Here is a 24,354-nt window from a genome sequence, read left to right on the forward strand (position 1 = left end):
CGGGACTGCGGTCCGCTCTGGTTCCACCCCCGACGCCGAAGCAACCAGCGGCGCGGTCCTTCGCGTTTCTGACGCCCAGAGGGAGGGCTCGTTCCCAGCGCTCTTAGGATTTTACTTTTCTCAGTAGTTTCTTCCCTCCTTCCCCGGGCCCCACGACGTTCCCCGTCTCCCCAAAGGCCAGAGCACCGGCGCAGGTGCGCGCATCGGCTGCGCCCGGGCCTCGGCGGCTGTGCGTGTTCTCATCGCGGTGGTGTGAGCTCCGCCGCGCTCGAGCGGCCTGGGACCAGGCCTTTGTTAGCCCAGCGCATCCTAGGCGTTGTGGCCGCCCCGGGTTTCGCTCGGCGAGGCTGATCAGTGCTTTCACAGCGGGGACGATCAGGGAGACGCTCCACTCTATAGGGCCTCCTTTCTAAGCCTAACTCGGTGGCAGAAGACCTGGAAAACTTTGAAAACAAGTTCAGATTTCCAGGCTTGCCTCCGTCCACTAAATCGGAAAGCCTCCAAGGTAGGGTCCTTTATCTGTGTGGTTAAATCCCCAGGGGCTTTTGGCCAGTGCGGCAGAAGTCTGGAGACTGTGGTTTGGAAACTACTGTCGTGGGGAATAGGGGGGTGTACAGCGAGCTCCAGTCTTTGCCTGCAGAGAGCTTAAACGGGAATGCAAGTGATTATAATTAAAACTGGCAAAAGTTAGCGACCGTGGGAAATGCCGCAGGGCCTGGAGGAGTGATTGTAGTCCATCCAGAAACGCTGGGGAAGGAGGCGGTGCTGGGATGGGGCCTCTGAGCTTGGGTGGACTTGTGATTTGTCTAGGCAAGGGAGCGATTGGGCGGCGGCATTCAGTTCTCCGGTCTGCGTGAACATACTAGTGTGGAGGAGTGGTGAACTTGGGGCTCTTTAAGGAGGGGTGGTCCTGCCCTGCGCCAGGCCTGGATTCTGGCTTGTGGCACGTGAACCGTCTGGCCAGCCTTTATGGGGCATCATTCCCAGTAATGGCACCGTTAACTCGTCCCCACTTACCATTCTGATGGTACAGAAGCATCTGAATAACTGTCTTTGAGCCTGTGTGCTCAACTCGACCATTCACTTCCTGAATTGTTCTAGTTGGGGTTAAAAGCTCTGGCCTGGTGTGTGCAGTCTTTTTTTTTTTTTTTTTTTTTTTTAAACCCCGTTGATGGAATATACCTTCTCTCTGAGTATCTTTGGGGCAGAGTGTGGATTTGCGGATGTGCCTGTAAACCTATCATTTAAAAACAAAACAAAACAAAACAAAAACACAACTGTGACTTTTTACCAGAAATTAATTTGCTCAGGGGAGGGCACCCTTTAGGTGATACAAAATCTGACCACTCAGAAGGCTTACAAGTTGGTACTTGGCAGCTTGCCACCAAATCCAGGGTAGGGGGGGAGGGTGTCTCCAACCCCTGGCTGAGATGCCAGGGTGGCAAAGGGGCTGCAAAGTGTTTAAACCCCTGTTCCCTGGATGAGTAAACTGCCCCCTGCTTGTGGGAAGGGCACTGACGCTGCCCAGGCCCTGCTTGGCTGAGTATATATATATATATATTTTTTTTTTAATTTTTTTTTCAACATTTATTTATTTTTGGGACAGAGAGAGACAGAGCATGAACGGGGGAGGGGCAGAGAGAGAGGGAGACACAGAATCGGAAACAGGCTCCAGGCTCCGAGCCATCAGCCCAGAGCCCGACGCGGGGCTCGAACTCACGGACCGCGAGATCGTGACCTGGCTGAAGTCGGACGCTTAACCGACTGCGCCACCCAGGCGCCCCTGAGTATATTTTTTAAAATAGCTTTAAAAACAAAGAAGGCATGCTTTCTGAATTTGTAGATGGCCAGAAGCTGAGCGGGATAAGCAGTAAAGTGAGTGGTAAGAATTGGGATCCAAAGTTCTCTGGACACGCAGTTGGTTAAAACTGACAACATGAGAGTTAACAGGTTGAAATCGCTTGAACAAGAACAGATTCTGATTTCACTATCTTGTGGACATACTGTGATTTTTGAAAAATTAATTTGAACACCATATTTTGTTTTAGAAAATCTGTGGTATTGACTGATAAAATTAATGGAGTACATGAAAGGAAAATAAGGTTGGTTTCATAAAGTGGATGGAGGGGTGCCTGGGTGGCTCAGTCAGTTAAGCATCTGACTTTGGCTCAGGTCATGATCTCGCCATCTGTGAGTTCGAGCCCCATGTCGGGCTGTGTGCTGACCGCTCGGAGCCTGGAGCCTGCTTCGGATTCTGTGTCTCGCTCTCTCTGCCCCACCCCTGCACATGTGTGGGTGCTCTCTCTCGCTCTCAAATAAAGAAACATTACAAAAAATAATACAGTGCATGGAAAGATGAGGCAAAACTGCATCATTGTGACCCTCACATATGATGTCCAGGTGCCACAGATTTCTGAGCTAATGCAGGGACCGGTAAAAGACTAGTCATTTTCACAGTCCTGGAGAAGAGTGGTTTTGGACATGTAGTCAAATTGGTTTCAAATCCACTAACTGCCTTCTGTGGCCGTTCCCCATATCTGTAAAATAGGATTGCTGGCTCCTTCTGTGAGCTCATGGATTAGAGAGAGAACTACATGTAAGGTGCTTAGCACAGGTGTAGCACATGGTCAGTGCCTAGTGGATGTTAGTTAGTAAATGAACTCTGAACTTCAGCGGCTATCTAAAAGAGAATAACAATGCACTCTTAACTGGATTTTGTGAAAAGGTAGGAAATTTCACACTGCTCAGCTCACATCAAGTGTATTTTGTTTAAGTAGCTCTTTGATTTTTGTTGTTGTTGTTTTAGACATTCCATCTAATGCTCCTGCCTCCAAGCCTTTTAATTTTTATGATCTGAAGAAACATGTAGAAGGAACGCATTAAATGTTTTCAGATTTTGTGCTAAATTATTAGTTTTCACTCCCTTTACAGATTAGATTGCTGAGTGAATCCAGTCTTTTGTGTGTAGAGGGTTTGTCGAAAAGAGGAAGTATGTCCATGTCAGACCGGAGTGAAACTTCTCTGCTGTATCATACTCCTGAAAGAGCTCACTTGATGTCTTTAAGGTCAACAGCTTATAATTGATAATCCAAACAAGTTAAAGGTGTCCTGGTTTAAAGTTGCTTTGGCAGTAAGCTGGTTTCAGTTTTATAGGGTGGTTCTTTCACTTACTAGGTTGCTACGCCAGTATGCTTTGAAACTGACGGTCAGCTGTGGGGACTAGGTAAATACTGGAGGACAGTCTGTCTTAAGGATATTTCTTGGGAAAAAACCTAGAGACCTAAATGTAGAATAAAGGTTAAGATACTAGGGAAAAAAAGACTTTAATTATAAAACTTCAGCGATAAGCAAGGGAAAAAACTCATAAAAAATTAAAGTGGATTTAGCTATGTAAAAATAAAAAATTCTGCGGGACAAAATAACCACAAAGGCAAAAGATGAACAGAAAATAATTTAAGTACACATTACTAATGAGCCTTAATAAATGAAAGGCTCATACGCAGTAATAATAAAAAAAGACTTTGGTGCCTGAGTGGCTTAGTCGGTTGAGCCGACTCTTGGGTTCTGGGAAGAGTCGTGGGATCGAGCCCCGCGCTGGGCATGAAGCCTGCTTAAGATTCATATTCTGTCTCTCTCTCTCTCTCTCTCCCCCTCTCCCCCCTCCTCCCTTCTCTTCCCCCCCTTCCTCTCTGTCTCCCTCTGTTCCTCCCCCACTTGCATGCATGCTCTCTCTAAAAAAAAAGAAAAAAAGACAAATAACCCATTTGAAAATGGTCAAAGGCCATTCATGGAAGTTCATGGAAGAAGAGATGCGAATGACCAGCAGCTGGAACCAGAGCTGCGCTTCCTCAGTCACTGGGGAAAGGAATAGCACATCACTGATGGTTCCATGTTTTCACCCATCACATTGAAATTTGTCAACATGGCGGTGAGGATGGAGAGGAACGGACATTCTCGTGAAGTGTGTTGGGAGTGGAAGTTACCACAGCTTTTGGGGAACGAATGTTGGCATCTGCCAGGCTTAAACCGCTCATACCCTTTGAGCAGCAGTCTAGCACATTAGGTAGGGGACACGTTGGTGGTTTGCTGTGGCATTGTTGGTCCTGCAGGACACTGGAATCGGCCTGCGTGCCCACCAGTAAGGGAACTGGACGACCCGCCTCCCCGACAGTACCTAGCTGTCAGGAAGAGTAATTCGACCCAGGTGTGCTAGCTGGAACGAGCCCCGAGGCCTTATATGAACAAGGGTGTGTGTGCTGTTGTGTGCAGTATGCTTCTGCCTTCTAGAAGTTAGAATGCTCGTGCACAAGGGCATCAGCCTGAAAGAAAGTGGAACGTGCACGCTCCTGTTACTGGGGGGGGGGGGGGCAGAGTGGGGGCTTTTTCTGATGCTTCTGTGGTACATTGCATTTGAGCCTGAAAAGATTCAGGTGTAGAGAACAGTTGAAGCGAAATATTTCACCCTCTTGTTGCTTTAGTGTGCACGGCAGCCGTTAGCTGATGTGAATATGATCCACCCAAAAGTAGTTTTCTCAGCTTCAGAATGTAGATGACTCGAAACAAAAAACCCTAGGTGAGATTAACTGTAAAGAAAAACAGTCCTTAGCCTTGTCTCATTCTTCATTAAGTTCTTGTATTTAGAATTCTGGGGGGCCTTCTTCCAAAGTTTTGGGTCACAGTCACATTTGTCTTAATTATTGCAGCCCCAAATACTTTGAATTATTATTTATCCAAAATAGAATGTAAGATTCTGGCTGATCAGTTTTTGTTACAGCATCTATGACTTACAGATTTAAAAACAAAATTTTGTTAATGTATATTTATTTTTGAGAGAGAGCGTGAGCAGGGGAGGGGCGGGGGGGGGGGGCACAGAATTGGAAGCAGGCTCCAGGCTCCCAGCCGTCAGCACAGAGCCCGATGTGGGGCTGGAACTCATGAACCGCGAGATCATGACCTGAGCCGAAGTCAGATTCTTAACCGACTGAGACACTCAGGCGCCCCCATAAATTTTTTTAAGATTTTATTTGTAGGTAATTTCTACACCCAACATAGGGCTTGAACTCAGAACCCCGAGACCAAGGGTTGCATACTCTACTGACTGAGCCAGCCAGATACCCCACAGATTTTTTTTTTTTTTTAAGAATCCAAATGCAAGCTATTTGATCCTTTCAGCGACGTATTCCAGAGATCTAGAGCCTCGAGATTGTGTTCGCGGGGTTGTTGGAAGGGTTAAATGAGATGCCGTGTGGAGGCAGTGTGGCACCTCACAAGAGCATGGGCTGGGAAACCAGGCTGCCTGGCTTGGACTCCCCACCCCTTACAGGCTTTCCCTTGGGCATTATTGCGCCTGATTGCCTCAGTTTCCTCATCCATGAGGAACACAGTAATGGTACTCACCTTGTAAAACTGTTGTAAGGATTGCTGCATTGAAGATAGATAGAGTGCTAGAATATAGAATAGTGCCTGGAAGGCAGTAAATGTTCATTATTTTTACAAGCCATTCTCAGCTGTGGCCAAAAGAAATGAGATGCTCTCATGTTTAATTGAAATAGCACTTACGGTATTCCAGTATCCCAGAGTGAGAAGGAGTGGAGAAGCACGTTCGATTCAGCCCGTGGAGATGGGCCATTGCCTGGGGTGGTGCTCAGATCCGTGCACTGCGTCGGAGTTGTAGCCACAGGGTAGAGGCCAGGCCGGGGCTGTGCTGGGAGTGCTGTTGTGAGGAAGGCTTGCAAGAACTGAAAATGTCTTCCCTGGGGAGAGAGGACTTCCCCATTGGACAGTGGCAGTAGAGGGACCTGATTCAGATGGGTAGTTTAATTCAGAAACGAAAACCTGACCTGGCCCCAGCGGAAGGGTGGGTTGCTTTTCAGGTCGGCCTCCTCCCTGTAATGTTCTCTCTCCTGAGACGCCTGGCCCTCGGGCCCCACTGAATGCAGTGTGCCTGTTCTGCATTTGGAGTCTGTTAGGAGAATGGGCGTTTGAGGCTCAGACACAGTGTGGTCTGGGTTCCTCTTGGAAGTGCCCTGTCGGAACATTAGGGATCCTGGGAGGAGGACTGTTGACTAAGTGGTCATTCTGCATGCCATTTAATGGCCTGGCGATGCTGCTTTTTGAATACGTTCTGTAGGGTGTTTATGTCATGTGTGAGATAAACGGTAGTATTTGCAGTTAGTTTGGGAAATCCTGAGGGAGAACGGTATAATTTAATGAAATAGACATTTCCCATTTGAATTAGGCTATAAAGCAGAAGAGTTACTACTTTTTGTTAAATCAGAAATTTATCAGGTATTTAAGGTACTTTTGACCTAAAAACTCCTGAAGATACTTCTTTCCTTGGAGTTTCTGTATTTTAATTTAAACTTTTGTTTTTAAAAGAGTAGGATTGATACCCAGTTCATTTCTACATAGAGGCAAAAGGACGCTACGGAGCCTTTTGGAGCTTACAATTGAACTGGTTGTGAAATGAGGACATTTCTGTACCTGAACTCCAAGGAACCAGAGGGGGCCAAATGCAGGATGGGATTGTGCACACCCGCGTCTTCAGCCCTTACACACACACACACACACACACACACACACACACACACACACCGTTCAAGTGTTTAATAGCTTACGTAGAAATTTGGGGAAAGCTGGAGAATAAGGAACGGTGGTTAAATTTTATGTGGAAAGGGATAATGGAGTATATAGCATTTAAGACAGGTACTTTTGGTGTGTAAATCTTCAGAGTTTTAGATAAAAAATTTCCCTGGCTTTCCGCTGAGTTTATTGTCTTGGAGTATCTGAAATTCCTCATTTTCTCCATAGATGGTAATTGACATGGACACTTGCTGGGGATGCCAGGTTAACACCGATTTGCTTCCTTCAGCCCCTCACCTTCTCTGTGCTCATTTGTTTGACCTTCTATTTCGTGGTCAGTTCAGAATGCTATTGAAATAGGACTTTTGAAGACCACATATCTTGGAAGAGTCCCTCTGTCTTTGAAGTTTTATCTTGAGGGACCCAATAATTGTTTTCTTGGCCTAGAATCCGTATTTTTCTTCCCAGGATTTATTTTTAAAGAAAGGTTTTTAAGCATTTGTTGCTTTCAGGCATGAAATTATTGAGAAAAAAAATATTTGTTTTCCTCAAAATACCCAGTGGCCCTTCAAATGCCAGTTGGGTCGTCTTTCATTGCTTTTCTGTTGACTGTAACTGTTGGAAGCAAATGTCCGTGTTAAATAGCTGTCCAGAAAGTACTTTTAAAAAGTTTGTCCAACAAGGAGAAAATTTGAACTTAATAGTAAACATCTCAGAAGGTGCCGCCGCCGGCCCCCCGCCCCTGAAAATGTGTCCTGGCCGGTGACCAGATGCTCTTTAAGCAGGTGCTCTGTGTTGTAGGCAAAGAAGCTCAGAAGGGACCTCTGCTCTTCGACGACCTCCCTCCGGCCAGCAGTACTGACTCAGGTACAGTCTTCAGGCTCTCCCAGGTGTGTGTCAACGTGTCATCCTGGGGTTGTAGTTGTCTCAAATCTTTCTCCCTTTCCCCCATTTTCAACACACAGATGTTTTAGGTGTTGGACTGTCTTAAGTTTTGAATCCATGGCATCAGGTAAGGCAGAAAAATCCACTAGTCGCTAGCCCTGAGGATCTGCATAAAAACGTTGAGCAGTTTCCTCCGGTTCATTTGAGTGTTTACTTTACCAGCTGAAATCAGATTTAACTCTTTCAGGCAGATTTTTGTTTCCTTTGATTGATAGGACTTTAAAATAAAATAGGTTCGAGCCATTATTTACCGAAGTATGAGTTGCCACTGGATTGACACGAGAGTTTTGAGATGATTTCATTGACCTGCGTAGGTGTCCTGGTGGGATGGATTCTGAAGCTCTTGCCTCCCCCAGGTTTTGTGGGCTCACTGAGTGTTCTGCTGTGTTTCAGGATCAGGGGGACCTTTGCTTTTTGATGATCTCCCACCAGCCAGCAGTGGGGATTCAGGTAAGTGGGAGGGAAAAGGTTCAATGTGCCAATGGAAATAATACATAAAAATTGTATCCTTATGTAAAATGTATTTATTAATAGATTCCACAGAGCTTAGGATGACATGAAACCAGCATACAGCATGAGATTTATTAAAATCACAAAAGAAATAGGCACCATCGGGTGGGAACAAAAAGATTATATACAGCATCACTTTTTGGTGATTATTGTTTACTTCTTGGGGTTCCACCTCTTGCAACTGACTTTAAGAATTAAGAGCTTAGTCATTTAAACTTTGTTTTTAACATTTTATAAGAAAAAAAAAAGCAATCCGTCTCTGCCTCTGTTAGTGACAGACTCCAGTGTATTCGTTCAGCAGAAGTCTCTGAATATATGACATAGTTAAAATATTTTTAATATCCCTGAACCTATAAAAACAGATAGTCTTCTCTTTTAATGCACCTACATTAAAAAGAATTTTGATCTCAAGAAAATACAGTCTGAATGACACTGGTTTAGTAACTAGTACAGACCATGTGCAGGAGTTTTCTTGGAATTTCTTGAAACCTTAGCTGGTTATTTTCATTCAGTCCTTATTTTTTCTCAAGAACCTTTATTGATTTGATTTCATTTTTGCCAAGCCTGTTCACATTGGTTCTACCTGTTCCTGGAAATGTTTTTTCCTTTCTACATCCCAGTTAGGTCGAAGGGGAGAAAAGAGCAGGTTCCGGTCAGTGGTCACAGTGATGAGTCTCCTCTTCTGTCTCACCGAGGACTTCTCACGTGGAATCACTCTAAGTGAGGGCAGGACAGGGGGCCACAGGGCAAGAGTGAGGGGACAGGGGGCAGGCTGTCTATTTTCACCTGCAGTTATCTGCTGGTGTAAATACCTTCCTTATGTCGTCAGGTACAACACTTGCTGCTGATTTTCAAGTCGATCTTTTGTGTTACTAATTCATTACATAAAAATAATCAGGGTTGGTCTAGAATGTATGGATTAAGTTAGCATAGTTCTGTATTTAGAACAAGTTATTACAGGCCTCTAATGTGAGAATTCTCAGGTTTTCGGGGCTTTACTAAAACACCACAGCATTCTCTCATTCACAGTTAAACCTGAAACCTTGCCTATAAGGACAGCAGTCTTACAATGAAAGTCAATGCGTGCAAACATCAACTTAACAGGGCTCTTTACAGGTTTAATAAAAGAAAATTCAACATAGCTGTGTCTTAGTTCTTCCCAGGACAAAGGACAATCAACTAGTAACAACTTAGAAGATTTTGCACCATTATTAACAGGCTTGATTTTTTCGGATTTAGAATCTAACCTTGCATCCAATATATTGAATTTCTTGAGAAGACATATTCACCGTATACAAAATCGACTACATTCTAGGCCATAAAGTAAGTCCCACTAATGAATTGATTTCATATACAGACCACACTCTCTGACTACAGGTGATTCAATTAGGAGTTAGTAACAAAGCTATAAAAATGTCTCTGTTTTGCGAGTTAAAAGAGAGGAAGCTCGTTTTACATACGCACCAGGAAAGCTGGGATAAAGAGTACGTGACAGGAGGCTACTGGAAAGACCTTGGGGGAAAGTATATTGGAAACATTAGTGAAATTTTCTCAGTTAACGTGCTTTACTATGTGGGGCAGGGTGTGTGTTATGTCCTACTGTTGCAGATACCTGTCCTTTTGCAAGTAATTGACTCTGCAGGGACATTTTCTTCCCTTCCTCTGTACTCAGAAATGTCTGGTGAAGGATAATTGAGTAGATGGTCACATGCTTTTATACTGAAATGCAGAGAATACTTAGGGCTGCCTACTATGACAACGGCTGCCATTTATTGGGTACGTGATGACCCAGGCACTGTGATAAATGCTTCTACTTACCTCATCCCCACCTTCCGAGATGACAGTGTTCTCCCTGTGTTACGGGTCGAGAAACCGAGGCGGGGAGGTCAAGTCACTTGCCTTAATTTGAGACTAGACTTTTCTCCTTCCAAAACGCACGCACCCTGCAGGTGCTCTTAGCTTTTTGGCTTGAGTACAGACTCATCCCTCTGCAAGTGTGAATGGCTTCAGTGGTCCTGTTTGGCCTTTCGCAATACACGGTTCTTAAAACCTGACATTTACCTCATTGTAACCCTCTCAGGGCACTTGATGCTTTCTTGACTTGTTCAGGACATGTCACTTTGCAGATTTTGGAAACTTACCTATTAATAAGGGCCTGTGGGTATGGAGCCTCGTGTGTGTCACAGCCCCAAAATGTGGGCTGTTTTTACCACTGACGACCCTCCTTGCAGATCCTCTCACAGTTGGCCTGAGCAGGACCTGGATCTTGACCTGTGGTCCCTCCTGGTGGGCACCCGGCCCACTGCCCACCCCTCCAAGTCCTTGCCATGAGATCCCTGTGCCTGCCGCTCTCCCAGTGCTCACACCGCACGTCATTTCGTCTTGGGGCTGGGGTGGAGCCTGGTCGGCTGGGAACTTTGACAGTCTGTAGCTGTGTCTGTCTGGCTTCTCCTCGTGTCCAGGTTCTCTTGACGCTTCGATGTCCCAGACGGTAAAGAACGAAGGGAAAGGAGCAAAGAGAAGAGCCCCTGAAGAAGAGAACGGCAGCGAAGAGCTTGTGGAAAAGAAAGTTTGTAAAGGTTTTCAGACAGTTTGAAAACAAATGTATTAGACTTCCCATCTTAAAACAACCCAGAGCAAAAACGAGCTCAGCTTTCCCATTCGGGACACTTCTGTTTCGTGTCTGTATTTAAGAAACTGGCAGGGTTCTCTTTTTGCAGACAGACTTCCGAGTTTACTTTTGCCTCCTCCCCTAACTTTTCTGTTCGTCTCTGGCCCAACTTTGGCCAGGCCGGAAACCCACGTTTGTTCTTCGAGGGTTAGAAAACCCAGGTCATTTTGACTTCACCTTGTCCAGTGAACAGTTAGCTTGTTGGGCCCCCACTTTCTCTCTGACTCCTGTCTTTGTTCACAGCCTGTTGCTGAGCACTTTGAATTTGTGATCAGCTTAGTAGGCAGCTTCCCAAGAAGGCGCCTGAGGCTGGAAAAACCAGTTGAAATTTGTAGTCAGCTCTGTAACTTGTCAGAGTGGAGAAGAAATGAAAAGTATCAGTTAAAGAGAGGTAGCCGTGGATGTTCACACACCATACCGATCATTTTGTCCTTTGCCCCAGAGCTTCCAAGCGAAAGCCGTGGGGTGCACTGGGAGACGTGTGAGAAGCCTACTAACCCGCTTAAGGACAGGGTCGTAGGTTAGCTGGTCACGGCCTTGAGCCTCAAGAGCACCGTGCTTACCAGCAACGGCTCTGTCAACGTGCTCGTTTTATTGTTTACACAGCCCTAGGGTGTCCGAAAAGGAGCTTAACCAGGCCTGGCCTTTCAGTGTCAGCAGGTTTCTGTGCCCATGGTGTGTGTACTCCTTTATCCTTTTCTTCCTCACTTGAAGTAGAAGCAACTGTCTTACTCTTTGTTCAAATTCGTTACCAGCCTCAGGCATGGGAATAGAGTTTCACATGTCCAGCAGGGCATTTGGGCTAAACTCCATGCATGTGTCTAAACTAGGAATTTTTTTGCCCTCATTAGATAACTGACAAGACTGGGTTTGCACACAATCCCTTGCCCCAGTTTGGGACGACAGCACATTCCTTGCTCTGCTGTTAATGCCTTAACCGAAGCTGTCAGTACTAACTTGCTGTCGTCTGCTACTTCCCTCTTCAGTGTTCAGCCTTCTCTTGTTTATTTTTTGAGAGAGAGAGGGAGTTTGTGTGAGAGTGGGGCAGGGGCAGAGAGAGAGAGAGCACGCGTGAGCAAGAGAGAACCCCAGGCGGTCCCACTGCCCAGCCTTTTAGAGACCGTCCTTGTCCAACAGTGGTCTGATCTTAGTTACAGATTGCAGCTGGGGAGGTAGGTGGCTGCAGGGGAGCAGCTTATTCATGTGCACGGTTAGGACATCACTGAGTGAAACAGCCAGAGTCCCCTGTCCGCCCCCCCCCCCCCCGTTTGCTCTGGGACTAGGGCTTCTGGAGGGAAGAGCACAGTTTTGTATTGGCCTTTTGTTCTCTTTCTCGCAGCCTCCTCGGTGATCTTTGGTCTGAAAGGCTACGTGGCTGAGCGGAAGGGCGAGCGGGAGGAGATGCAGGACGCCCACGTCATCCTGAACGACATCACTGAGGAGTGCAGGCCCCCATCGTCCCTCATGTGAGTGTCCCTGCTCCAGCAGGCCTCTGTGGACCATTTGGCCCGAATTCCGTGGGCAGGTTTCAGGAGCGTGGCCTGTCGCTTGGACTGCTCGGTTCTCGATTTTGCACAGCGCTTCCCTTCCCGATGTTTTTGGTCGTCACGTGGGCAGGGGTGCTCAGGTTGCTGCCAGACGCCCTGCGACAGAGAGCTGTCTGGCCCCAAGCTGTTCCTGGCTCTGGCAGAGCCGAGAACCCTGTTAAATGGGAACAGACTGCCAGTGTCTGAGGAGCTTCCGGCAGGGAGCGCTCTTACTCTGTGAGCCCGTAGGTGGAGGGGGGAGCTGCTCCTTCTGCGGCACGTGGTGATCCAGGAGAGCCGTGTCGTGGTCAGGGCCCAAAAGAGAAAGAGCAGAAATGGCATCAAGGAGAACAGGGCAAATTTTCCTGCAACTTTACAGATTAAAATGAGGCCTTTGGATAAGCTCTGAGGCATGGAGGAAAGACATCAGAAGGCAGGACATCAAGGCGTGTCATTAACACACGTCCCACGTGCACACGGGGGACTCTGTAGGGCAAGGATCACGTGTGTGTGCCACCACCGTGTTTCCACAGTCACAGACAGTCACAGTCTGTTATTAACGGACAGTGTGCTGGAGCCATTGGTGCCGGTGGCTTTTGGCCAGGTGAGGAAGTGATGGTCCCTGCTGGTACCTGGTCATGTGCGGAGAAGACCACGTGTGTATGCACGGTCCCTGGTGTTAGGCGGCCGTTGATCACTGGTATGCTTTGGAGTTCCTTTTGAAGCCAGGAAAGGCCTCTGGAGAGCCCGGCGAGTGGGTCTCACTGGGCTCACTAAACTGTGCCTTAGCAGGTACCGTGTGTTAGGAACCAGACGAAGGTATTTAGTCACAGCTCATGAGGTCTCCGTTGAAAAGGAACTCGAAACATGTTTGAGAAAGAGCTCTGCAGAGTGAATGTCATTTCCCGTGGGCATTTTCATTCTTGCTTGAAATGCTTTAAATCGTTAACGGTGTTTATTCTGTATATGAGAGCTTTCTGGCAGAATTTGAAAGGGGAATAAGTGGTAAGGTGGGCATTGAGAATTAGCTGCTGGGTCAGTCTGAGTGATCATTCTGGAATTACCTCCGCTCTCTGAGGTATTTTTCACGGTCTTGGATCAGTTACTGGTATTGGTGTGTTAGGTTTAAAACGAAATCTGTTTTAAATACAAGTTCTGAATTTTAGTTTCATCTTCAGTGAAAGATCAGTTAATCTTGAGTTTTGAAAAATGTGAGTTTTTAACTTATTTTTTTTAAGATTATTTTTAAGTGATCTCTATACCCAGTGTGGGACTCGAAACCGCAACCCCGAGATCAGGAGTCTCATGCTCCACTGACTGAGCCAGCCAAGGCCCTGAGTTTTTTACTTTTAATTTAAAAATGCCATGAAAGTTGAGGCGCCCGGCCGGCTCAGTCGGAAGAGTGTGACTCTGGATCTCCAGGTCATGAGTTCAAGCCCCATGTTGGGTGCAGAAATCACTTAAATGAACTTAGAATAAAAAATACCATGAAAGTTAACTTCCACGTTTGTCTCAGTTAACGTTGTGTCTTTTTTCTCCGTTGTGACAGTGTGGCTGATGTCTTAGCAGGGGGCGTCCTCAGTCTTTTCGGTGCTCACTGTTTGAAATAAGATTTCGAAACCTTAGTGGACAGGAGCAATCTTTGTGAAAATCTCAGTAACTGACAATTCATTCTTCCAGTACCCGGGTTTCATATTTTGCTGTTTTTGATGGACACGGAGGAATTCGAGCCTCAAAATTTGCTGCACAGAACTTGCATCAGAACTTGATCAGGAAATTTCCTAAAGGTGAGACTGAGAACAAAGTCGGTTCGTGTTTGTCTTGGTGTTTGCTGTCGGTGTAAATCAGGAAGGCGGGTCACGTTGCAGAGAACCGTCAGTGGCTCTCTGAAGATGGGGCAGAAGGGAGTGGGGCTTGAGGTGGGCAGGTGGGGCCGCGTAGGCGCCTGGCGTAGGACTTGTCGTCTGCGCGATGGCACCTTGCGTGAGCTGTGTGTGTGTGAGTGAGTGTCTTGCCTTCACACCTGGAGACTGCTAACAAACTCCACTGACCCTATCTTATGGGCGAGGAAGTGGGATGTTGTTGGTCACGGCACAGAAACAAAATGGCAGTGGGAGGAGAATTTGCCCTTAAGAGTTCGTCGTCTGGTTGCTTCCGTAACAGGAGACGTAGTCAGCGTAGAGAAAACCGTGAAGAGATGCCTTTTGGACACTTTCAAGCATACTGACGAAGAGTTCCTTAAACAAGCTTCAAGCCAGTAAGTGTAATCACATAAAGACGAGTGTGTGAGCGCGCGGAGGTCTTCCGATAGTCACCCGCCACCGAGTGAGCTCTCCTGACCGCTAACGTGCGTGTCGGGGTACAGACCTTACCATTCAGCTCTGCAAGTGAGTCTCGAAGTGCGGGTGTTGGTCGGCGGTGACCTTGTTTCTGACGTGTCTGCCCCCAGGAAGCCTGCCTGGAAAGATGGCTCCACTGCCACGTGTGTCCTGGCCGTGGACAACATCCTGTACATCGCCAACCTCGGAGACAGTCGGGTACGTGGCTCCGGAGCCGCTCCCGGGGACAACGGCGCTGGGTGTGGCCAACACCAGGAAGCGTGCGCTCAGCGGGGTGGGAAGTGGTGACGGGCTGAGGTCTTTCTTGCGGGGCTGCTGCTGGGGCTTCCGCAGACTCCATGTTCGGGGCAGGGGGCCAGCGGCTGCGCCGGGGCTGTTTGCTCTCTGGGCCGTCTTGGGCCCTGGGGAGCGTGTGCGTGTGTGCGCGTGCACGCACACACACTCTGCCGCCATGGGGCTGTGGGTCAGAATGTCATCCCTGTGCAAGCAGCTTGAATATTCCTCAGCTGCATGTCTCTGACTTCAGGTGGCTGGGAAGGAACAGGGCGAGCCCTTCCCTCAACACCAAATAAGTCAAAAGCAGTTGGAGAAGCACTAGGTGATGCCGTGTCCGGAGCCCAGGCCGCGTGACCGCGGGCGAGAACCTGCTTATTTCCCACTGGTGGCAGCCAGTGTCCCGGCCCCAGCGGTGGGGGATGGCTTAGAGCTGGAGGGCAGCGCCCTGCCGCCTGGCTCCGCCCCCCTCCCCACGCGGCAGGACCTCTTTCAGCGAGCCTGGTGCTGTGGCAGCGGTCACGGTGACCAAGTGAGCCTTCCCACTCTCAGGCAGCACCTGGAGACCGCTGCCCGCACCCCGTCGTGTTTAGAGTGAGCTCTGCACAAATACTAGGCGCTGGGGGGACAGCAGTGAGCATCACAGACGGTCCCTGTGCAGTGGGTTTTATCTGGTGATATTCTAGCAGACCGTCCTAGGTCACATGTGTTGAGACTAAATAACAAGTAACGTGAGTAAAATTGGGGAGGGGGCGGGGGGGGGGGGACAAAACCTTTGAGCCTGATCCAAATTTGCATCCTATTTGCCTCCTGGCTCTGCTGTGTGACCTCAGGCACATACCTGTCCTCCAGGCTTCCTGCTCTGCAGGACTGAGGTTTCCCCGGAAGTTCCCACGTGGTGGACACAGTGGCGGCAGCGAATGGAGGCGCTTGGCCAGCCCGCCCTCCTGCCCTCCCCTCTGCCTGCAGCGGACTCTGGGAGTAGCGACGCCTCCCGGGGCTTTCATCCTCGTTGGGTGTCGCAGACGAGAGGGCAGCGGCCTGCGGAGGGTCAGCGACTGGCTGCTTGTCCCGCGGTGCTGGTGCCAGACTGGACCCGCACCGTGGCCCCTCTCCCTGGTCGCGGTTTCTGTGACGCCTCTTTGCTGCCTGATGCTCTGAACTCGTGTTTGTCAGCGGGAGACTGAACTGAAACTCCGTTGTTAACCTTTCTCTTCACCTGGTAACTTTGAACTTCATGACCATGGGACTGTCCGTGTTCCCAGGCAATCCTGTGTCGGTTTAATGAGGAGAGTCAGAAGCACGCGGCCTTAAGCCTCAGCAAGGAGCACAACCCCACCCAGTATGAGGAGCGGATGAGAATACAGAAGGCTGGCGGGAACGTCAGGTAACAGGGCTGGCGGGTGCTCCCCGTCACCGTGGCCGGGGGGCCTCCCAGGGCAGAACTTGCCATGTTCCGCAGTGTCTGTGGCGGGAGGCGACCAAGGTCGAAGCCGGGGAAGCAGGGGAATGGAGGTTGTGGGATTTCGCACCGTGTGCCTAGGAACGTTCTTGAATACTGTCGTTTGTCACAACTGAATAAGCCACAGTTTTAGGCAAATTCTCCAGGAGAGAATCTGAAGTGGTGAAGACAGTAGCTCTTCGTAGCCCGCACCGACCTGCTCCGTCTGCGGCTCCGTCTCTGTCTACACCTTTGACGACCGCGTGCCCGCTCTGGTTTTCATCTGCCGTTTCTCGAAGGTGGCTGACGAGGCTGACTTCTTTCCTCGTCTTTTCTCTACCGAAGGACGTTTACCGGAGTTTGGCCAGGGCGTTTTCTGGTTGGTCTTACAGTGTGACCGTTAGGACTTGATGTTCTGTGGGGGGTGAGAGAGCAGGAAGGGGTCCGGGAAGGCCCGTGGCCGTCTGTCCCCAGAGGGGCATTTTCTGTCCATCGCTGCTGCTCTAGGCTGCTTCCGGCCAGTGGTGCACGGCCTCTGGACAGGAGTCACAACTCTGAGAGCTCCTTTGGCTTTCTTAGAACTTTAAAATTCTGCTTTTGCCCGAACTCCTTGAAAAAATTTGGACATTGACAGTCCCGTGGCTGACAGGAGTATCAGCCATGTGGCGGCTACCCTCTGTCCCCAGGCTCCACGTCATTGAGAGCGGTGTTGAGGTGCCTTAGCGATGTCGTTTGACGGTGTGGCCAGGACGAGCCCCTCAGAGAGGGGAGGGTGGCTCAGGGCGGCGGGCCGGCTTCGTCTTCTCCACGCCCGCCCTGCCGCTGCTATTATTGACACTTTGAGACCTACAGAAAACAATGTAAAATAGTAAAACATTCCAGCATCTGCCGCCTGGATTCAGCAGCGAACATTTTTGCCACGTGTGAGGCTGCCCTGTTTGAAGGTTCGTTGCAGGCAGAGCGCAGAGAGTAACTCTGGTTGCCGCATTCTCTCCTTTCCTGGCCGATCCCGATTTCCCCAGCTATTGCGCGCTGTCTTGGTCGGAAACCGGCGTCCAGTCGGCATTCACGTTGACCTGGGTCCCTCCCCTTGCCGTGAGGACAGTCGTGCGGGGTCGCCCGCGTCCCGAGTTCACTGCCTGCTTTCACACGGCCCGTCCGTTGTTGGCGTCCGTGTGTCCTGCACGTGGGAGTGCGGGTCAGCTCTCCACATGGTTTTCTGAAGTACAGGTGGCTCTTCCGGCCCCGTGATCGTTGGCGCTCCCTGCTGTGGCTCCCGAAGTGCGTGGGACACACTGAAAACGGCTGTGCTTCCGGGGGGCGGGGCCTGCTGTGCTCACACCCCGCGCCCTTACGGTTTCTGTGCAGAGCTGCTGGCACTGACCAGGTCTTCGGGACCTGCGGCTGCGTCGACGCAGGCCAGGCTCGTGCCTGGGGCGGGGGAGGCCACACCTAGTCACAGGTCACCAAAGAAGCGCCTCCTTGGGTTCCTGTGGGGCTCGCGCTTTGAGTGGCTTCCCAGTTAGTGCTCTGGAGGCTGAGAGTGCCCCTCCCCCCACCCAGGTCTTCCTCTGCTCCTGTGCACTTTGTCCCCCTTGCTGTTCCTTTCCATGATTGTACTAAAGATGCCAGCAGGAGGCCCCCGCCAGGAGGGCGACCGTGTGGCCACAGTGAAGGGCCGGGACCGGACTGGATTCTGGTGCCAACACAGCGGCCCAGGCCAGTGAGGAACTTCCTGCCACCCGCAGCCATCTGCAGAGCATCTCTGCGTAGCATTTCCTAATGTTCCATCACTTGGAAAACCTCTGTAGACCCCCGCGAACGGCTCTGGCGTTTGCTGAGCACTCACGCGCCCCTCGTGTGCACCTTCTCTGGTTTCACAAGCGAGGGCCTGCGGCCCCAGGGGTTTGCAGCTGCCGGAGGTCGCAGAGCACGCAGGCCCATCGGGATTGTTCTCGGGGGCATCGAGTGGGGGCCCTTTCCCCTGCTGACAGACATGCAGGCCCACTTCTAGGTTGCCTCCCCATCTCTGGATGCCTCATTGGAAAACGGAACGTGTAGGGACACCTGGGTGGCTCAGTCGATTAAGTGTGCAAATCTTGATGTTGGCTCAGGTCATGACCTCAAGGTTCATGAGATCAAGCCCCGTGTCGGGCTCTGTGCTGACAGCTCAGATCCTACTTGGGATTCTCTCTCTCCCTCCCTCTCTGCCCCTTCCTTGTTCGTGCTCTCTCTCAAAAAGTAAATAAACTTGGGGTGCTGGGTGGCTCAGTTAAGTGTCCAACTTCAGCTCAGGTCACAATCTCACAGTTCGTGGATTCAAGCCCCATGTCGGGCTCTGTGCTGACACCTGGGAGCCTGGAGCCTGCTTCAGACTCTGTGTCTCCCTCTTTCTCTGCCCCTGCCCCGCTTGTACTCTGTCTCTCCCTCTCTCTCAAAGGTAAAATAAAACATTAAAAAATAATAAATTAATTAAAAATTGGAATGGGTAAAAGTCTAATGTGCAGAATACTACAATTGATACAGGTTAAGATAAACCGCGTTCACAGCCTGTGTACAGAAAGCGGTGCTTCGGCATCTGGGAACAGTTACCTTCAGGTATTTTCCAAGTCCGGTTGGGTACAAGTTCAAAGTGTCCTTCTGCGGCAGCTGTTACCCTGGCTGCGGGCTCAGCTGTGGCCTGAGGGGCTTCAGGGCAAACACAAAATAGAAAAGCAGATCTAGGCCCCGACCCAGTCCTGTCACATCCAGCTTGAGTGTGGGCAAGATAGCAGGTTGGGGGTCGGGGGCTGCCCCGTGCCAGCCAGGGGGTGTACCGTGCCGTCGGGTGCCGCGGGGCGGAGGCGCCCAGGATTCAGCACGGAATGTGCAGACGAGCGTGTGTTCCTTGAGGCTCAGGGCTGGCAGCGCGGGTCAGAGCAGACTCGCGGGCTCCGTCTTCCCTCTGCCTCTCAGGACTGTGGACCCACGATCTGTCACATGGAGTCTGTTTCCCCGATTTAGGGACGGACGTGTCTTGGGTGTGCTGGAGGTGTCGCGCTCCATCGGGGACGGGCAGTACAAGCGCTGCGGGGTCACCTCTGTGCCAGACATCAGACGCTGCCAGCTGACCCCCAACGACAGGTACGTGGCCGTGCCACAGGCACAGGGGTGCATGCACACGGTCCGGTTTCCCTTCCCGACTTCAGTTTGTGTCATGAGCCTGGAGTGGGTGGGGCAGTCCTGTCGTGGGCACTGCCTGGGCCTGACTGCAGGAACAGACAGACTGCTTTCTGCCCTGGCAGGTCCCCCAGTCCAGGAGGTGAGCGCACGTGTGAGCGGGGGGGGGGGGGGTGTCCCGGCACCGGGTGTCGGGAGCATGGGTGCTCTGGGGGACCTGGGCCACGTCCCTGTGGGAGAGAGAAGGGCCTCCCGGCAGAGGGAAGGTGCACCGCCACTGCAGCAGGAGAGCATGACGGGCGGGCGGGCGGCAGTAGCGGAGAGCACCGAAGGATGACGGCAGGGTGCTGGGGGGCGGGGGGCGGGTTGTGCGGGGTCCTGAGTTCCATGCTGAGGAGTTTGGCTGGTGGAGAAGGGAGGTGTTGAAGCAGCGCCGGGCTGGGGCCAGAAAGAGACGGCCGTGATGAGCTGCCTGAAGATGGCGCCGTGCCCGCCACGGCCAGGGCCCCTCAGCGAGGAGTTGAAGGTTGGGTGGGCGGCCCGAGGCTCAAGAGGAGCCCCGAGGAGCCTTGAGGAGCGGGCCTGCTCCCTCCGCCTCCCCACGGCCCCGCCTGCCCAGCGTCTCGTGCGGGGGGGGGGGGGGGGCGTGTGCGCTTGCCGGCCTTGGGGTCTTGGGACGCTTCCTTCCACCAGCCCCTCCTCTGGTTTTCCAGACCCTGCCCGGGCCCTCCTGTGGCGTGCGCTGTGCCAGCTCCCCTGCTCTGGGTTGTAGTCGTGGCTTTGTGTGACCAGTTACTCGGGCTCTGTCACCACGGGAGGGGGGCGGGGCGGGGCGGGAGCCTCCCTGGACGTGCACCTGCTGGGCTCCAGGCACCCTGCGTGCTCACTGAACACTGTGGGGGACGCGCCCGGCCAGAAGACAAAGACCTGGGTGTTAGCATGAGCAGAGAGGGGTGACCACCTCAGAGCTGTGGGGAGCCCCCCTCTGCACCCTCTTGTTCCCAAGGACTTCCTTCGGGAGTCCAGAGGAGGGGGCCTCTGAAAGGGACCTGATCCTGTTCTCAGACCACAGACGTACCTGGTTGTCCTGCCTGCCGTGTTGGACTCTCGCAGCGCTCTGTGAGGGTCGTGAGGGCTCGAGGCCCTCGTGTCTGTGTCTACACGGTCACGTGGTGATGGAAATTCAGTGTGTTTGCCATAACACCTGATGTTTTTATTCCACGATTTACCTCGAGTTCATCTAAGAAGTACCTAGCGTTTGGGTTAGTCCATAATCATCTTGTGGGCGGACAGAAGGGTAGTCCAGTTTTGATGGACAGTATCACAGCTCTAAATGCTAGTTTCCACCTCTCATAGAAGTTAAATTGGTTGTAAAAAATTCTTAGCCTTTGAGTAGTTGGATAAATATTTGTTTTACCTGCATTGTCCAGCCATTTGATAACGTTTGCTGCTAAAACCCATTTATATTTCTTCTTCCCGTTGCAGGTTCATTTTGCTGGCCTGTGACGGCCTCTTCAAGGTCTTTACCCCGGAAGAAGCTGTCAACTTCATCTTGTCCTGCCTGGAGGTAAGAGCTCACCCAGTACCAGCTGCTCGAGCTGCACGTGGCTTCCTCCCCGCGGCCCCCCAGTGCACTTTTCCTGTGTGAAATCCACCCAGGGGACTCATCGGTCCTTTGGTCCTGCTGCCTGTCCTGACGGAGGCTGGGGAGCAGTTCCTCCTTTCAGAGACCACATCTCGGAGGGTGACCGGATCCCCCACTCACCTGTGCCCCTTTGCTGTCCGGTAGGATGAGAAGATCCAGAGCCGAGAAGGGAAGCCCACAGTGGACGCGCGCTATGAAGCAGCCTGCAACAGGCTGGCCAACAAGGCAGTGCAGCGGGGCTCGGCGGACAACGTCACGGTGATGGTGGTGCGGATAGGGCAGTGAGGGCGCGGCGAGGCCAGGGTCGCGGCATGTGCAGACTTCAGAGGTTCATTGTGTGTGTGTGTGTGTGCACATTACGTGTGTTTCGTGTACTCCTGTGGGACTCCCATGGTTGTAAATAAAGGTTTCTTTTTTTTTCTAGTCTTTGCATTATTACATTTGAATGATTCTTGACCCTTCAGAGGTTGTGTTTGCTTTTGGATGTGCTCTGGGTCTTTCCTTGGCCAAACCGTCATGGCATCTTGGATTGGCCTGTAGTGGTGACCCCACAGGCTGCTGTGACATTTGTAGTTCATGGGCACCTCACCTGTGCTCTTTCGCCCTCATAATGCGCCTGGTTGGGGACGTGGCATTTTACAGTGGGAAACTGAGGAAGTGACCTGCCCAGACAGGCTGTCCGAGCCTTCTGGCTTTTTTCAGTTCTCTGTGCGAAATAAGGTTGCAGAACATTGTGTGGGGGGCGGGGTGCTAGGCCTAGCTGAGGGGGGCGCGTAGCCCGATACATGAGGTGCCTCTGGTAGGCACTCCCCGAACGACATGGAATTCGGCTAATTTCTGATTCCCTTGATAATGGGTGCAGTCGGGCCCCAGGTCTCCGGACTGCCAGGTCTCCTGAGTCCCCCCATCTGGACCCCCTGGGTGTCAAACGGGCGCTTTCCCGGTCGGAGCAGCCAAGCTGCTGTTCGGAAACGCCTCTGAAATCCAGCTTCCAGTGTTAGGCATGTGCGTGCAGTTGGCTCTGTGCTGGGCTGAGGTCAGTTGTGAGGACACTTGAAAGAGGGACCCTTCTGGTGAAGATGTTAAAAAATGCATAGTCTGGGGGCGCCTGGGTGGCTCAGTCGGTTGAGCGGCCGACTTCAGCTCATGATCTCGCGGTCCGTGAGTTCGAGCCCCGCATCAGGCTCTGTGCTGGCAGCTCAGAGCCTGGAGCCTGTTTCGGATTCTGTGTCTCCCTCTCTCTGACCCTCCCTCATTCATGCTCTGTCTCAAACGTTAAAAAATAAATAAATAAATAAATAAATGCATAGTCTGCTTGCAGGAAGAAACTAAAATACTTCTCAAGTCCTTGTTGATCCGGAAAACCGGTCACATGATCACCGCAACCGAGTTTTAGTAAAGCAGCTCTTGGGCCTCCCTTTAGTGTTTGCCTCAGGATGATGTAAGTTTCCACCACGTTGCCTTAGAAGCAGCAGTTTGGTAACTTGCGCTGGCCCCGCCCAGCACGCGCAAGCGCCTTATCGCCCCTTCTGGCCTGCAAGTCCCCCCGCCACGTTCTGAGCACACCCTTCCCCGGAGAGTGTGGAGCCAGCCTCCTTGCCGGGGACTGGGACTCCGTACGGTGGGGTGTCACTGAAGAGAAGGACCCCTGACTTTCCAGAGGCGTGAAACAGAACGCTTTTTATCCACTCAGCATCTTCAACCAGGAGCCAGTCTGCGACTCCCGAGTCCCCAGTGCCCAGAAAGCCACCGTCCCAGAGCCGTCCTGAGTGGACCTGGCCTAAATGTTTAAGGTTCTTTATTTTCAGGTCTGCGCTTTGTTTTTGTCACTGTGCGTAAGTCCTGCAATAAGAGTTCTTAGCACTGGAACCACATCACGAAGTCAGTTATTTATATAAATACGTTCCACCCGGCAAGATCATACAATAAATACTTCAACAAACTGGTGTGTAATACACTTAGGTTGAGAAAAAGGAAGAGGTCCGTGGTTTTTTCAAGGGTAAAAGCTTCTCTAAAATATGCCCACTGGATGCAAAGGGAAATCCAGAGAAGGGTGTGGCCGCAGCAGCCCTTATCAAACAGCCAGGGGAGGCAGGACCCACGGCAGCCGGCCCTTCCTGGTAGGGTGGGTACCAGTCCTACTGAGAATTCCACCAGGCCTGCCAAGGGCACCGAATGCCCGGTTCGCATGTACTGTGCCCGGGCCCCCCCCATCCCCCCTGCAGGAGGGAGGTGTTGGGATTCCAAGAGGGGACACGAGCTGTGTGCTCTGGGAGATCGGTCAGACCTGGTCACCGTCCTGAAGCCTGCCAGATGGTAAGGTGACTGCAGCCACTTCCCTCTGGGCCTGAACACACCCTTGTCGGGCCCGCCTGCCCCCCCCCCCCGGCCCCCCTGTGGCACCAGGTCCCTGCAGCCACCGTGGCCCAGGCTGCCATGTAACTTCCTCAGCGGCACCTGGGAAGAAACACCTGTGTCCCCTCACAGGACCACCCCCCGCCGACCGCTGGCCTCTCCGCCCCAGTCCATCACTGATACAGTGTCACAATGAATTTGGGACCCAACTCCCCCAAGACAAAGCAAGTGCTTCTGGGCGCTGAGCCCCATAGAAACGTTTGCCGAGTAACAGCCCGATGGGGCTCTCCTCCTCTTGAAAGACGCCCTCCTGAAATCACTCCTGGTGCCAGTGTGTACGTCACCTCCCTGGGCCGCTGGCGTTGGGCCGTCTCTGGGCTGAGCGGCAGGACCCACACGGGCGGTTCCAAGGGCTTCCTCCGGCGCCTGGCCCCCCCGCCACTTGGCGCCACCCGGCCCGGATATTGTTCGGACCCGCTTCTGTTTGCCGGGCACAAGGAAGGGCCCGGCGTGGCCGCTCAGACGCCGAGGAGGACCGCGCTGAAGTGGGAGCCGCTGCGCACGGTGAGGGAGGAGCCGCTGGCGTTGTCCAGGAAGACGGAGGCGTACTGCCCCATCTGCAGGGAGGGTCAGAGCCAGCCTGGGGACCGCCAGCCCCCCAAATGCAGAATCTGGGGACTCCCCCAACCGTCTGCATCCGAGGACCCCAGGTGGACCCCGTGCCACCCGGCAGTGCCTGGGACCTGACCCTTCGATGCCTTACAGCGACCACAGCTCTGGCCTCCCAACTGTGTGGGAGCTTAAGCAAACGACGTAACCTTTCTGTGCCTTCGTTCCCGTGTTTGTGAACAGTGGGAACGCTGTACATCACCTACACTTAAATAAAAACTTTCCATTCTGGTGAACGG

The 24,354-nt window shown here is 51.6% G+C and overlaps 2 protein-coding genes and 1 long non-coding RNA gene across 5 annotated transcripts in view; 1 reads left to right on the plus strand and 2 right to left on the minus strand.

Moving 5' to 3' along the window:
• The window catches only part of LOC121014360 (uncharacterized), a 27,740-nt gene extending 15,856 nt beyond the window's left edge, over window positions 1–11,884 (minus strand). Inside the window, exon 1 of the long non-coding RNA XR_005783178.1 lies at window positions 11,796–11,884. This is a non-coding gene — a long non-coding RNA (uncharacterized LOC121014360). The remainder of the gene's footprint in view (window positions 1–11,795) is intronic.
• Window positions 236–21,517, plus strand: ILKAP (ILK associated serine/threonine phosphatase). Of its 3 annotated transcripts, none has more exons than XM_040450496.1 (12): window positions 236–505; window positions 7,384–7,472; window positions 7,921–7,977; window positions 10,500–10,616; window positions 12,048–12,174; window positions 13,915–14,021; window positions 14,398–14,491; window positions 14,684–14,771; window positions 16,112–16,233; window positions 19,291–19,410; window positions 20,932–21,013; window positions 21,236–21,517. In XM_040450496.1, the coding sequence occupies exons 4-12, from the start codon at window positions 10,517–10,519 to the stop codon at window positions 21,374–21,376; spliced, it is 981 nt and encodes a 326-aa protein (XP_040306430.1). In that variant the 5' UTR covers window positions 236–505; window positions 7,384–7,472; window positions 7,921–7,977; window positions 10,500–10,516; the 3' UTR covers window positions 21,377–21,517. The 3 variants fall into 3 exon arrangements, with proteins under 3 accessions (XP_040306430.1, XP_040306429.1, XP_040306428.1); XM_040450494.1 differs by lacking the exon at window positions 236–505 and adding an exon at window positions 3,803–4,063 and having other exon boundaries at window positions 7,384–7,449; XM_040450495.1 differs by lacking the exons at window positions 236–505; window positions 10,500–10,616 and adding an exon at window positions 3,796–4,063 and having other exon boundaries at window positions 7,384–7,449.
• Window positions 21,518–22,960: 1,443 nt separating this feature from the next.
• The window catches only part of ERFE (erythroferrone), a 7,730-nt gene continuing 6,336 nt past the window's right edge, over window positions 22,961–24,354 (minus strand). The window contains exon 6 of the mRNA XM_040450336.1: window positions 22,961–24,063. Coding sequence (XP_040306270.1) covers window positions 23,965–24,063 — 99 coding nt within the window. The 3' untranslated portion in view covers window positions 22,961–23,964. The remainder of the gene's footprint in view (window positions 24,064–24,354) is intronic.

The sequence above is a fragment of the Herpailurus yagouaroundi genome, unplaced genomic scaffold, assembly GCF_014898765.1.
Source record: "Herpailurus yagouaroundi ecotype Mexico unplaced genomic scaffold, PumYag 202, whole genome shotgun sequence".
Classification (NCBI taxonomy): domain Eukaryota; kingdom Metazoa; phylum Chordata; class Mammalia; order Carnivora; family Felidae; genus Herpailurus; species Herpailurus yagouaroundi.